Raw genomic sequence first — 14,008 nt, 5'->3', positions numbered from 1 at the left:
CTGGAATTCCCACTGTATGTATCATTAATAATATTCACTAGGTGAGGAAGATTTTTGAAACTTTACAAAACCCTTTAACTGCACCCACTGGAAAATTTATGGCTGAGCATCAGTATGTGTACCAGATATTGTGACTACAGATTTAAAATGGCCCTGCTGTTTGTAAGAGGGCTTCTGCAGATGCAGTATTTGTTAAAAGCAGAAGTAGTGGCCTGATTATAGGAAGTCCCTTCAAGAATGATCAGTCAAATAATTCTCAAAACCAGAATATCTGAAAAAGAGCTAGTCGGCAAGAAGCATATAATTATGAATAAATGCCACAAATATTTAAATAGCTTTTAAAACTTTATTTAATCTTCAAAAAATATACAGGGCGTGAACACACATGAACACGGCTCAAAATCCCATTCCAACAATCTTTAAATACTGACTAAAGGGGAGACTGGACAATAAACAGTAACACTGGAAAATGAAAAGGCAACAAAATGAGACTATATTGCAACTTGTAGCTAAAGATTTAAAAGAAAATTGTGCAGTTGTTTATAGTTACTAAAGACAGGATTAAAAAAAAAAAAGTCAAGTTGCTTAATATTACTGACATGTCAGAATTGGAGGATAAATTTCCCTGTGTAACCAGTCAAGGAATATTACTATGATCCATGATGCAACTGAATTATGATTATCATGTTTGTGACAGAAAATCAAGAGCATTTTTTTCCCAGAAACTTCAAAAGATTAATAGAACAACCCAAAGATACAACTCTTTACTTATTCTTGTTCTAACAATTTTATTTTTAAATCAGGGAATCAAAATTGCTGAAAGATTTTTTTTTCCTGAGCTGAACTACAGATGAAGTCTTATCAAATCAGGCTGACAGACTAAATCTGCCTCTGCATCAAGACTTATTCTGTCAAGAACAATGTTCTTGTCTCATGCTAACCTAAGTGACAATATCAAACACAGGCCCATTATGTGCCTGCTACAGCCACTGATTTAAACACTTTTAAGAAAATAAAAACAAACAAACAAAAAACCCCCCAAAAAACCCACCCCTTTTTTATTAACACTTTAATGCTGTTTTTTAATATAATATCCATTACTAAGCATAAAAAAAGAAATTGTTTCTAGTAAATCTGAGGCATAAAGTGCCCATTTTCTCTCTTCTGATTTATATCATTGTTCTGTTTTTACAGCTTACTGTTGACAGAGTGAGGTAATTCAACTACAATTTTTCCAATGTTTTTTCCCATGTACATGTAATCTACAGCACGGAACACAGATTCCAAGCCAGTGAACTTGCCCTCAGGAGACATGTCTCCAAAGTCCACCTCACAAACCAGGTCTCCTCTTTCATACATCTTGAGCAAATGCTGCAGAGCCATTTTGTAGTCAGAAAGGTAATGGTTTAAGAAGAAACCCCGGACGCTAGCAGACTTCTTCAATAGTTTTGCTGGCAATAACTCTGCTTTAATGGGCTGGAGGCCAGTGGGGTTTTGGTAGCCAGCGATAAACCCAATAACTATCAGGCGCCCTTTGATAGCCAAGGCATTGAGAGCCAAGTCAAACATCTTTCCTCCAACAGATTCATACACCACATCCACACCTTCGGGGTAGTCCTTCCTAAGCACAGATTCGACATTTTCAGTTTTATAGTTGATGGCACGGTCACAGCCAATGGATTTCAGAAAGCCACCCTTTTCATCACTGGAGCAGGTTCCAATTACATGGCATTTTGCCTTCTTTGCAAGCTGCACAGCGAACTGGCCTGTTCCTCCAGCTGCTGCTGTCACCAGAACCTTCTTGCCTTCAGACAGGTCTCCCAGCTCTTTCAAACTGAGGTATGCAGTCGCGCCACTTACCATTAGAGTGAGAAACTCGGGTTTCACTGAGGGTAGAGGGACTGCTTGTCTGGCCGGCACAACTGTGTATTCAGCAAAGGAACCTGCTTTCACGTAGGCCACAGCTTGCCCCACCGTGTAATCTGCACTAGCACTGAGCCCTAACGCTACCACTTCACCGACACCTTCAAAGCCTATATCAAAGGGGGGTTTAACCGAGGCGTCATATCGACCAGCTGAGTAGTTTATATCAGATGCATTGATGCCGACAAATCTAGAAGAAAACAAAAATGTTTTAACGAGGTTTACTCCTTACCATGTTTTCATTGTACGAGACACCTTATATTCAAATTTGTGGGATAAGTACAAGATTTGTTCTGATTATCTGTATATTTGAATAACGAGTAGATTCCAAAGATTACTTTCATCAGACTTCCACAGATTCCATTCTGTTATTCTAGAATTACAGACAAATTTTCTAAACAAAAAGAAACAACAAGAAGCTGTAAAAAGTAAAACCCAAACCCAAAACAAAACAAAACAAAATCCCTTGTATTTTCCTTAGGTCCACTTGACCAAGCTAAAGAAGCTGAAAATAAATCTGTAAAAGATTAAGGCGTGAAAATTAACTTGCCACTTCATACAAGATTTGAAAACACAGAAGAATTAAACATGCAGAGCAGTAAATATGTGGATTCTGGCAACAAATTTATATTTTTGAATATAATAATACTGTTAATGACTAATGATCATATTAACTATCGATGTCATTTGCAAGGTCATGTTACTGTAGGCAAGTACTTTTTAATTGATGGAGTCACTACAGCAAATTCGCCTTTTGATGTAGCTAATGTCAATGTTAAAATATTTTTCTTCATATAAATTACTTGCAACACATCAAAACAACCTTGCACAGAAGGAGTAAAATTGTAAAACTGAATATCAAGTCCTACTGACCTCTAACAGGTGAAAATGGATGGCAATTTTTTTTAGAGAAAGATAAAGATATTCTCACGATTCGATTAAGCGCTAGGAGGTAATGCCTAAGACAAAGTTATGATCTAGCTCAAATAAAAAGATCCTTTTAAAAAGTAACTATCTTTACACCGGCAAGAGAAGAGAGACTGGGAAAGGTTCTGCTAACTGGAAAATGTAAAAAAGAAACACATGAAACAGCAAATGCCAGGACTGTTACTATGTGTGGATGTGACAACCTAAAAGGTGTACTTGACACCATGCAAAAGCTGCAGGAGTAGGCAAACAGTGCACTTTTCATTGTTGCAGTTAGCAACAAGCTCAGCTCGTATATATGTGTGTAGTTTTAAATTGCTTGCACACAGAGCGGGGAGAACTAAAACCGCTTTGCTCCTTTTGATATTCTTCATTCTTTACAGCATGGGGAGCTTCAAACTTTCACCAACGTTATGTATAAAGACACGTAAGCGTAAACATATCCATGCATAAAATAGGTAAAAGTGACTGTAGCTCTCGGTAATCCTGCCTTTAACTCGCCGCTCTGCCGCAACAAAAAATGCCTACGTCTTGACCGCAGATACAAAAAGTCTTCTATTATCCCGCTCTGCGGTGACTCCCGTGCAGGAGTGCTAAAAGATGTATAAAAATTGGTAACAGAGTTGCAGCTTCCGAGGCAGACCGCGTCCCTCGGGCGCCAGGCGAGACGTGCCGGCGCTGCACCAGCCTCCTCCCGCTCTTACACCCCAACTTCTGGGGAGGGGAGGGGAGCGGAGGGTGAGAGCCCGGTGGGGAGCTGTGCTCGCCCCCTCACCGGCCTCACGGCTTCGCCTAGCCGGGGCTCTCGGTAGCTGCAAGGCCAGCCCGGGGCGCCCGCTGTGCCCCCGGCCCCAAGCCGCAAGGGAGGTCCCGTCTCCCCGCTGGGCTCAGCTCCCTCCCCACGCTCCCGGCGCGCGTCTGCCTTGGCAGGACGCGGAGCAGCCGCGCCCGCGGCTGGGGCAGCGCACCCCGACACGGGCGGGCAGCGCAGCGACAGGAGAACACGTCCCCCTGTTTTTAAGACCTTCCCCTTCTCGGTGCTGCACGGTGGCGGCCGGAGCACAAAGGCAGGTAGAACAACCAAACACTCTGAGGACAAAAACTTTGCGTGCGGGGAAGGGGCAAGTCGTGCGGGGGGCCAGGCGTCTGCCGAGCAGGGCTCCAGCACACGCACCGCTGCTTTTGTTCTGCAGCCGGAGAGGATGCGAACCCTTCCCCGCCCGGGCCGCAGCGCAACTTGTGCGTGCGGCTGCGGGGGCCGCAGCGCAACTTGGTGCTGCCCGGCCGCTCCCCGCCGCGCCGGGCAGGGGACGCGGGCTCGCCGCGGGGCTGGCGACCACCTGCCCCCGCACACTCACACAGACACGCACAGACACGCGTGTTAGCAAACCCGCTGCCTCCCCGTCTCTGCGGGGCGGCTGTGCCACGGGAAATGATCCTCCCTGGGCTTCTGGGTTCATCACTATTAATCAGCGCAGCCTGCTGTCTAGCCCTCCCCCCCCCCCCCCCCCCCCCCATTTTTTTTTTTTAAACCTCCTTTTTATTGTGTACAAACTCAAAACTCCTGGTCGCGTTGTACGGGCTTCTTTCCCCTTCCCTCCCCCCCCCCCCCCCCAGCCTTTTTTTTTTATTTTAAAACAAGATTGTTTAGTCTTAGATTCCTTGCACATTAAAACGATCACACGCACCGTCTGGATTAAAACATAGTGTCTAATTTGCCTTGTCATTCCAGCTGACAGAAGTGAGGTGGTAGGATGTGCGTGCAGTTTCAGATTATTTTGCTTTTAAAAGTAGGAGAAAGTACGAATTACAAGTTGAAGATCAGTTCACGAACTTCTGAGACTGACGAAAGTAGAGAGCACAGAAGAAACAATTACTTGGGGTGCTAGCGGGTTTTAAGACACCTTCCAGATCTTTTATGTTGCCTTCATTCACTTTCTTACTTTAAATCTGTCCTTTAATTTAGAAGTTACTAGTTGAGTTTTGCCCCTTTCATTTCAAGATGCAAACCTGAGGCAGGGTGTGAAAAAAGCCTGAGATTGGCTTTTCACAAAATAATTATGCACATTGAGTCACCCGTTTTATTTATACTCAACAGTGTTGAAACCCCTCGTACTGTTTATTATAGAAAACAGGAGGACGCTGCCGGGGGGAAGAAATGCTGTTTTGTGTACCACAACAAAGAGTGAGACACCGAAAACCAGCATCACAGCCTTAAACACAGACAAAACAAAGTCATCCAAACCAGCACTACGCAAGAAAAACATCATTTAGACCAAACACCCAGCAGGAATAGCCCTCCACTTTTCCCACTGGGATCCATCCCTTTAGTCCCCTGGTTCAAAAAAGAAACTTTCCCAACCCCTCTTATTCCCTTTTCTATAAACTTTGTTCCCATAGTCCAGCCCAAAAGTAAATTTTTACAGTAATTTTGGCAATGAAATGTGTCACTTCATCAATAAAATCTCAAAAATCTTCCAACAACTTTAAGAAGGACCAAATCTTCATAGCCTTGGGCCCTTCTCCTGCAATGAAATGGAAAACCCTTGCTTCCACACCCACCCCTCTTTTCCCCCCGGAAAATAGGACAAACGGACATACGAAACTTAAATGGCTCCACTAAGGATTTATCACCTTTTTCCCCTCCCCTTTCTCTCCTACACAGAATCAAAGTAAAAAAAAATAACTTAATTTCTAGTTCTGAAAGATTTTTGAGTAAAAGATGGGTTATTTTTTTCTGTATAAAAAAGTAGAAATAAGACTTGCTGGTATAGCTCTCTAAAGCAGAAGAAAGTTTCCCCTAACTGCATCTTATTTTAAAATATCTATCCACACACAGATTTTAATTTCCTCTTCCCATAAATCCCAAACCAGATTTTATTGTGGTGAATGACGATTGTTTTGCATGAAAAGCTCAAAGCAATTAATACTATTCATGGGCGTGACTGGGACTAAAATGAACAAATCTGAAAATGCCCTCTTGGAACCCAAGTGTTTCATTGTTTTGTTTTTAATTGTATGCTTCTACCTATTAAAAAATGTATAGTTGTATTTGAGCTTGGTTGTTTGTTTTTTTAAAAAACGAAATAGTCAGGGACTCATCCTTTCAGGATGGGATAGTCCTTCCCCAGAGTGACAGAGAGAGGGGAAAACATTCAGAACTTGCCTCGTGCTGCAGCTTGTACACAGCGGATGTTTTACAGTAACGTTATTCTATGTCTTCTGTGATATTCTTCAGAAAAGAACAGTAAAGAGAGAAGAAATGCCACAAGCAATACAAAATGTATGAACTCTACATCTAGACTTCATCACTCACCTCTTCCTCCCCTTCATCCTCACACATGCATGTGTACCAGTAGAGGAACACGTGTGTAACGGGCTGATGTGTTAAAGCCCAGCAATTGCCTGCCTGAATCTGTGGACCAGCTCCTGCCTTTAGTGTGGTACGAACCCTTTTACCCTGAAGTGTGCATGTCCCACGAGAACCCTGGGAGCCCATTCAGCAAAAGGAGGGAGAAGGGGGACAAGGGAAGAGTTACATCGGAAGCTGTTAAAAGAAAAAAAAAAGGAATAAATTTTAAAAATTTACAGGAGGGCAGGAGGGGGAGTGGGATGAGAAAGACTCCAAGTGCATGTGTGGGAGGGAGGGGAGTTGAGAAACAAGGATGTCGCTCTGCCTTGCATCACCCAAGTAGGGTACTTGCTACTTGTATCTCAAGTCTTTTGACCTCTTCCACAGAAAGGAACTTAACTCCAGCCGGATGGCTGTTGCACGCCATTACTGTTTCAGTCATTAGTGGATGCAGCAATACAGTGTCTTAGACTTCTGAAGTTTGGAGGGAATTTTGGTCTCAGAAATCCTAGCGGGACATGTCAGCAGCGAATTAAAGTGCCACAGAAGCTTTCTCATCAGCTCCTGGAAGAATCCCTGTTCTTTCTCCGTATCCCTTCTTCGCCCTGTATTTGTGCGTTACATATGGACACATACATGTCACACACACGCACACAGTCACACACTGCCTTAGCAGACCTCGCAGCATTGTTCTCAAGCCAACTTAGTGCTGCTTAAGATCTTTAAGCTCCCACGGCGAACATGGCAAACTATGTGTTACTACGATTTCCTTGCTTGACAAGAACCTGAGAGCACTGCTCTCTCCCGCGCCAGCCACGCAGTCTGCTCCAAAGTTCCCGGAGTATCAGCTTTCCCTTGTGAGCAGAGAAACCCCTAAGCTTCAAAAGATTTAGTTTTAGCGCAAGGGAGGACGGCGTCTAGGAAGGAGCGGCCGAGAACAAACAGGTTTCGTGGAGACAGCTGTGGGGGGAGGCACGTTTTGTCCTCGGAGTCTTCATTTCACGGCGAGCTGGTCACCGCGCCGGACGTGGGATTTACGGTGTATTATGCTAAGCAAAATGTCACCTCCTCACACTTCGCCCGACCCGTCTCGTCTCTAAAAGCCACCAACAACTGCGGGCCCGCGTCCTGCGAGGGAGGCCGAGGGCTGCCCTGCCCCCTCCGCGCCGCCCGCGCTTGGCGCGCAGGGCTGGGGGTGGTGCCGGGGCTGCCCGGGCGGCGGGCCCGGCCGCGGCCTCCCCGGTGAGTCACGGCTGCGCGGGGGCGAGGCCGGAGAGCGGCGTGAGGGGCAGCGGGGCCGCGCCGAGGAGACAGCGGCCGGGCCCGGCCCGCCCGCACACCGCGATGCCGGGGCGCTGCGCGGGTGCGCCGGGGACACACTCATGCCCCGGGCACGACGTGCGTGTAACGAGCCCGGGCAGGCCCCAGGGAGGGGCCCTGCGAGCGCTTCCTCCGTCTCACTCCCTCCTTGGCACTCCCCGAACATAACACTCGCCTCTATCCCCCCCCATCCCGCCTCCCCTTTGGCACAGGGGCCCTGGGGTGTTTTCTCTTCCTTCGGGCAGGCGCACGCCGGGAGCAGCGCGCACAGACAGACAAACACACACAGCCCCGCCACAGGAGGAGGAAGTGTCACCCCCACACACGTGGATAGGGTGACAGAGCTGTAGCACCAGCCGTTCAAAACAACAACAATAAAATGAAATTAACAGTCGCCAGATGGCGGCTGGTACAACTTTGGAGCCGGTCTCCGAAGTGAGGGAGCATGTGGGAGAGAGCAGGCCACAAGGCGCCAGGAGTCGGCGGGGGCCGCGGGGCCGGGGCGCGGGGGGGCGGGCGGGGTCTCACCTGTTCCTGACCAGGAGGTCTCCGTCTCCCGGGAGTGGCACGGGCGAGTCCTGCTGCAGGGTGACCGCTTCCCTGAAGTTTTGGCTCAGCTTAGTCACCACCAGCTTCTTCATGGAGCTGGGGATGGACGAGCCCTGGAAATCCAGAAACTGACGGGAGTAGGACATGTCCAGGATGGGCCGCGACCAGCTGCCACCGAAGGACCAGGCAGGAGCTGCCGCGGCGCAGGACGGCTGCTGCCGCCACCACCACCGCGCTGCCCGGGAGCTCAGCGAAGCGCCGCTTTTCGCGCTAAAACTCATGCCCTGCCTCGGCTCTCCTCTCCCGCCCCGCTCGGCAGAGCTCCGACTCGGGATTCTCCAGGCAGCTCGCAGGACGCGCCGGCAGGAGAAACTCCCCTCTCGCAGCTATGTGTGTACGTAAACAGAGCCCCCGAGCAGCAGGTTCTCCCTCCCCTCCCAGCCGGCCCCTCCGCCGCACGGAGACGCCGCCGGAGGAGCAGCGGCAAGATGGTCCCCCTGCAGCAGCCGCTCGTCTTCTGCCGCCGCGGGCACTACCGAGAGGCGAGACCGGCCCGCTCCCGCGGCCGTCCGTCCCGCCAGCCCCTGCCTGCCCGATCTGCCTTGCCAGCGAGGCAGGTGTGCGGCAGGCCGGAGTATCTCCTAAAGGAGATGGTGGTGGTGGTGGCTTTTAGTTTGCACCCTGTCTCTGACTAAGGGGTTTAAAAACAAGGGAGGGGGAAGGGGGGGTAGACAGACGGACAGAGAGAAACGCCTCGGATTACCCCCCCCCCCGCGCCCCGTTCTTTAGTTTACAAAAAGAGGGTATCTCCCTACCAAAAAAAAAAAAAAAAAAAAAAGAAAAAGATGAATAATTTTAAAAAAATAGGAAGAAAGCACGGTAAATTATCGGCCGAGAAAGGTTAGAGAAGTGGGGAGAAGTTGCAGCTAATCTCCTAATGTTGTTATTAGCCGCCGCCGAGGAGCCGCTGCCCGCGGGCTGACGCTCCGCCCCTTCCGTGCGAAACGTTTCACTTCCTCGCAAGGTGCTACGAATCAACCCCGAGACGGCGGCGGCGGCTCCGCGCCTGCCGCGGGAGGGGATTTAAACCGGCGAAGCTCTTCCCGCCGTCGCCGTCCTGCCGGGAGGGGAAGGGTAACAGGCTGCTGTCAGTTTGCTTGGGTCGCAGGGGTTTGCCCCGATCCCTGATACTGCCAGAAAATCTTACCCTCCCCTTCCCCCCCTGCTTCTTTCTTCCTTCTTAAGAAAAAAGAAAAAAAGAAAAAAAAATTAGCCATCTCTCTCTGTAGGTTACGTTTGGGTGAGGGAACCTGCGCACGGAATCAACCGGGTCAAGGGACCGAAGAAGTCAATGTTGTGATAGAGCCGCCAATCCCAACTTGGTACAACTGCGTGGAGAAAGGCAATATAATAGAGATGTTGCATTGATGTCGTGTGTAGTTCCCAGAATTAACTCCATCCTACCAGTACAAACAGCTTAATGCTTAATTGTGATGTAATAAGAAGAAAGAAAATCCCCTTCTGCCCGAAAAAGAACAAAACTGCAGTTCCAAGTGCTTTCCTTTAGGAATCAGCTGGGTAGTTTTTATTTGCTTTCTTGTTAAAAAAAAAAAAAAAAAAAGGAAGAACCCTTCTGTTCTCGCAGCTAACATTATATAAATCCCCAGACACATACTGTGCAAAATGTATTAGCAGTATGTTTCATATGCTGCAGTTCTCGCTCTGCAATCTGTTGGTATTTTAAAGTAAGGATGAACTGTAATCTCCCATAAATCATTTTTAATTCAATGCTGGGTAGACGTGTGCCACGGCGAAGTATCATCTCCTGGCTGCTTCTTTTTTTTTTTTTTTTATTTTTCTTTTTAAGTTTGCTGGAAGAAGACCTTTGCTGAAGTTAAATCAGCACATGCGTCTTGCACAGCACTTCAGCAAGTGGATTATAATAACAACCCCCTCAACGCGTGTCTCACATGAGGAATCTTTTATGCCGTGCTGTATTAAGACTTTTTTTTTTTGTCATATTGTTTAGCTCTGGGAAAGGGAAAAAAATGAAAACAAAGCAATTAAAAAGATTGACAGGTATGGGTTTGTGTGAGACCTATTTGTAATTGTCAGGGTGACGTGGGCAAGAGGAGGAGGAGTAACAAACTGAAGCAGGAAAAGCAGCTCGATGTGTCTGTCTATCAGTTGAGACTGTCTGAGAGCCCTGGGATCCGAATGTGTGTTATATTTCAGTGAAAAGAGAAGAGAGGGAGAGTGGATCTCTTTCTCTCCCAGGAGTTTAGGGGGGGGGGACAGTTCACGTTAATCTGTCCCACTCAGTGAATGTCTTTTCTTCCTCCCCCCCTCCCTCTCTGCACACACTCTCCGGGGTTTTTCTTGGTTTTGGCAAATTTTTTGTGTGTGTGTGTTGTTTTTTGTTTTTTGGTTTTTTTTTTTTTCTTCTGTTGCAGATCGAGATCAGCAAAAAAAAATCCATTATAAAAAATGTGCTTTCATTATATTTAGTAGCAGAAGAAGCTTCGATTTGTGGAAGAGAAAAAAAAGGGAGAGCAAGAGAGAAAAGTAGTCCTCTCCGGTGGTGACACTGTTTGATCTGTGACTGTTTGGAAGGTGGAGGAGTGACTGACATTTCCCATCCGGTGTATATGTATGTATGGGGGCTTTACTCCTTTTTATGATTTGCTTCCTTGCTCTTAGACTAAGTGCTGGGAGGAGAAGGAGAGACTGGATCGACCTCGTTTTTTGCACAATGAACAAACTATTACCAACGCAATAAAAAACCAAACAAACAAAAAACCCCCCAACAACAACAGCAACAACAACACACAAATCCACGAGCTTGAAACAAGCCAGCGAGCGAGCGAGAAAGTTGCGCTTTGAGACTCTTTGATCTCGGAGAAAGCCTGAGAGGGGGGGAGTGACTGAATTTACCGTCTCATCGCCGCCGCTTGCTCGGCTCTCCACCGCGAAGAAGGAGAAGAAGACGAAGAAGTGATTAAGGAAAGGAGGGGGAGAAGGGGAGAGAGAAAAAGGAGGAGAAAAAAAAAAAAAGGAACGAAAGAAAGATAATGGATTTGGGCTACAGATTGAACTGATCAAATCTTATTTATTTTGCACATCTCCACTGGCATCTTCCCTGCTGCTGCTGCTGCCGAGAGGACTGAAGAGCTTTGTCTTATAAGGAACTTAAAAGAGAGAGAAAGAGAGAGAGAGTGTGTGAGAGAGAGAGGGAGGAAAAATTAACCTTGTAAATGAAAACATTTCCTAAGCAAGTTTTTGGAGTGGCGGCGGAAATTGGCATCCCTGTCACCAGTCTGTGGCTTGCCTCATCCCACACCCCACATTCCCCCCCGCCCCGCGCACCCCGCTCGCCGCGCCGGGAGCTGACCCGGGGGGGGAACCCGGACCGGGCGAGAGGAGAATCCGACCAAACTTTTTCTCCTTCCTCCCCCCCCCCTCCTTCCTCCTCCTCTCCCTCTCTCCCATTCCTCCCCACCCTCCCTCTCGCTCTTCCTAGGCAGAATTAGAAGTTGAATCCGCTTTCTTTTCTCCTTCCTCCCCCTCCCTCCTTCCCTCCCTCCTTCCTCCCCCCCCCCCCACCCCCCCATATTTTATTTTTTTTTTATTTGTGTGTGTGCGTGCGCGGCTGTGTGTTTGTTTCTGCATGAAAAGAGGGGGATCGGAAGAGGAGTCCTGCGTGGAAACTCTGCGGCGGCGGCGGCGGGCGGCGAGGCGGCGGCGGCGGCGGCAGCAATGCCGCGGAGAAAGCAGCAGGCACCCCGGCGCTCCGCAGGTAACACCCTCCGCCTCCCGCGCTGGGGTGCCGCGGGCACGGCAGGGGAGGGGTTAACCCGCCGGGAAGCATCGCCGCGGGGGGAGCGGTTCCTCCAGCCCTGCCGCAGATTTAAAACACCCCGCGTGGCTGCCTCCGGGGGTTTGGGGCTTGGGGCGGAGTGGGGGGGGGAGACGGGGAGGGGGGGAGCAGCACCTTGGTGGGGAAAAGACAGGGGCTGTAGTTTGTACTTCTTTGTACGCGGGAGCTGGAGGGATCGGCGTAGTTCTGAGGTGTGTCACGCCGAGCCTGACAGCCTCCATCCTCTCCGCCGTTGCCAACACGTTTAAAACTAGAAACTTCATTTTGTTGCAGTCCTGTAATCTCCGCATGCGGGTCCGCGTGTGCGTGTGTGCGGTGCCCAGGGCAGCGCCGGGGAGGGGAGGGAGCTCCGCTGTGCCAGGGCAGGGATGGTCTGCTTTAAAAGTGTGTCAGACCGTATCCAGGCTGAACCTGACACTCGCGAAACAAAAGTCAACAAAATGGGACACAACGAGGCATCTGGCCAGTGCATTTCACTGGGAAACAGCAGCCTTTAATGTCACGTTGAAGAGGCTTCCCCCCCCCCTTTTTTATTACCTCTAAAGATGTCTTTTGATCAGGAAAACAGAAGGCAGTGATAGTGCAGAATCCGATTGAAGAGAAAAGTTATTTTTCTCTGGAGGAGGAACTGGCAGGAGCTGGTTTTCCTTGTTTTCTGTTTTATTAGAGGATTGCCATCCTTGATTTGATGCGTGATTGATCGCCTGTCATCTGGCAGCCTTTGATCTATTCATTCCTGATAAACATCAATAAATCACTCACCATGGAAACACACATGCTCCTGACAGCTCAGCCACTATCAGGGCAACTTTTCTCCTTTCTCCCTGTTTTTTTTTTTTTTTTTTCTCCCCTTCCTTCTCCATTTTAATTCCGTCTCAGAAGTTTTACAGCTGCAGCATCCCTTAACTCAGCACACCTACTAATCCATTTCTAAAACCCTAGTGTGTGTCAGCAGTGCATTGTATTTCAGTGCAGATTTTAAAATAGCCCAGTAGTTCTTCATGCATCTGCTCAAGTCTTAACTCATTTTGGACGCTGTGAAACTGTGTTCTCTGTCTTAAGATGATTTACTTCAGAGACTCCATCAAATTGTGGATGAACGATTGGAAATTATAATTAATATCCCAGCTTTTTTTTTTCCTTGTTTGTTTCTTTAGGCTCTTTTGTTGGAAAGTGTGTGAGTTTATGTGACTGACTGTCTCAGCTTAAAATCACAGAATTCTGCTGAAATAATTTTTGCTATTCTAGGCTTCTTTGTCTTAGTCTCTTTATCTATATATATTGTAACCTCCATTGCATTTTTAGTACTGAAGAATGTAAAATAGAGGTTACTACTCTTGTAAAATGCAGGAATAATGTCTAGCTGCATGAATTATTTAAGGAAGTTAATAATTTGTATTAAATACATGTCAGTGTAAGGCAGGGATGCTAACCACTGCACTAAGGAGGAGGTGACTTTGATGTTGAGGATTAACAACAGGAAGTGAAACAGAAGACAGAATATTTAATTCTCTAGTTTTTGAATGCTGGTTTGAGAGTTAAGGTTACTGCAGTTAAGGATACTTTCTCCAGTGATATATCATGGCCTGCTTAGCATATTTGCTTTTCTGTTAGCAGATACTAGAGTGAAAATAAATAACTCTGCTCCCCCGGAGCAACTGCATTTTAACTATGTGCAGGCCACTTAAAAGTTCCCTTTAGAAGTCACGAGCATCCAGCTCGCCATGTGCTGTTTTAGGAACTTTTTCATTGAAGTTACAATAAAAAACTGGGGGTGGGTGGGGTGTTACTGAGAGAAAGAGGTACTGCAACTTTAAACATTGCTTTTATTTTTTTTTTTGCCTTTTTTTTTTTTTTTTTAATAAAAGGTTTGAAAGTTGACAAGGGCATGATGGTGCATGGTAATCCATCCTGGCAGCCCTTACATAAAAACAAGCCGTCAAGGCGACTTTTTTCCAATATTGATTTAATTGTCTGTCTTTTGACAGGCACATATATCATTGGCTTTAATGGTCAATCAAAAGTTGGCAGGCTTAGTGTTTCCATTCTTTCCTCTACAC

At 47.4% G+C, this 14,008-nt stretch overlaps 2 protein-coding genes across 4 annotated transcripts in view; one reads left to right on the top strand and one right to left on the bottom strand.

The window, feature by feature from the left end:
* Nucleotides 1–326: 326 nt before the first annotated feature.
* ZADH2 (zinc binding alcohol dehydrogenase domain containing 2) lies at nucleotides 327–8,826 on the bottom strand. The gene is made up of 2 exons (XM_038127177.1): nucleotides 8,051–8,826; nucleotides 327–2,113 (listed from the first exon to the last, which is right to left on the bottom strand). Exons 1-2 carry the CDS (start codon nucleotides 8,350–8,352, stop codon nucleotides 1,189–1,191), a joined length of 1,227 nt encoding a protein of 408 aa, XP_037983105.1. The 5' UTR covers nucleotides 8,353–8,826; the 3' UTR covers nucleotides 327–1,188.
* Nucleotides 8,335–14,008, top strand: part of TSHZ1 (teashirt zinc finger homeobox 1) — a 59,487-nt gene continuing 53,813 nt past the window's right edge. The window contains exons 1-2 of one of the 3 annotated variants that reach the window (XM_038127173.1): nucleotides 8,335–8,465; nucleotides 9,361–11,867. In XM_038127173.1, the coding sequence (XP_037983101.1) occupies nucleotides 11,828–11,867 (40 nt within the window). In that variant the 5' untranslated portion in view covers nucleotides 8,335–8,465; nucleotides 9,361–11,827. Of the gene's footprint in view, nucleotides 8,466–9,029; nucleotides 9,219–9,360; nucleotides 11,868–14,008 lie in introns of those variants that run through there. The other 2 variants (XM_038127174.1, XM_038127176.1) reach the window with 2 other exon arrangements.

The sequence above is a fragment of the Motacilla alba genome, chromosome 2 (assembly GCF_015832195.1).
Source record: "Motacilla alba alba isolate MOTALB_02 chromosome 2, Motacilla_alba_V1.0_pri, whole genome shotgun sequence".
Taxonomy (NCBI): domain Eukaryota; kingdom Metazoa; phylum Chordata; class Aves; order Passeriformes; family Motacillidae; genus Motacilla; species Motacilla alba.
The sequence above is the reverse complement of the archived record's forward strand: the minus strand, read 5'-3'. Positions and strand labels throughout refer to the sequence as shown.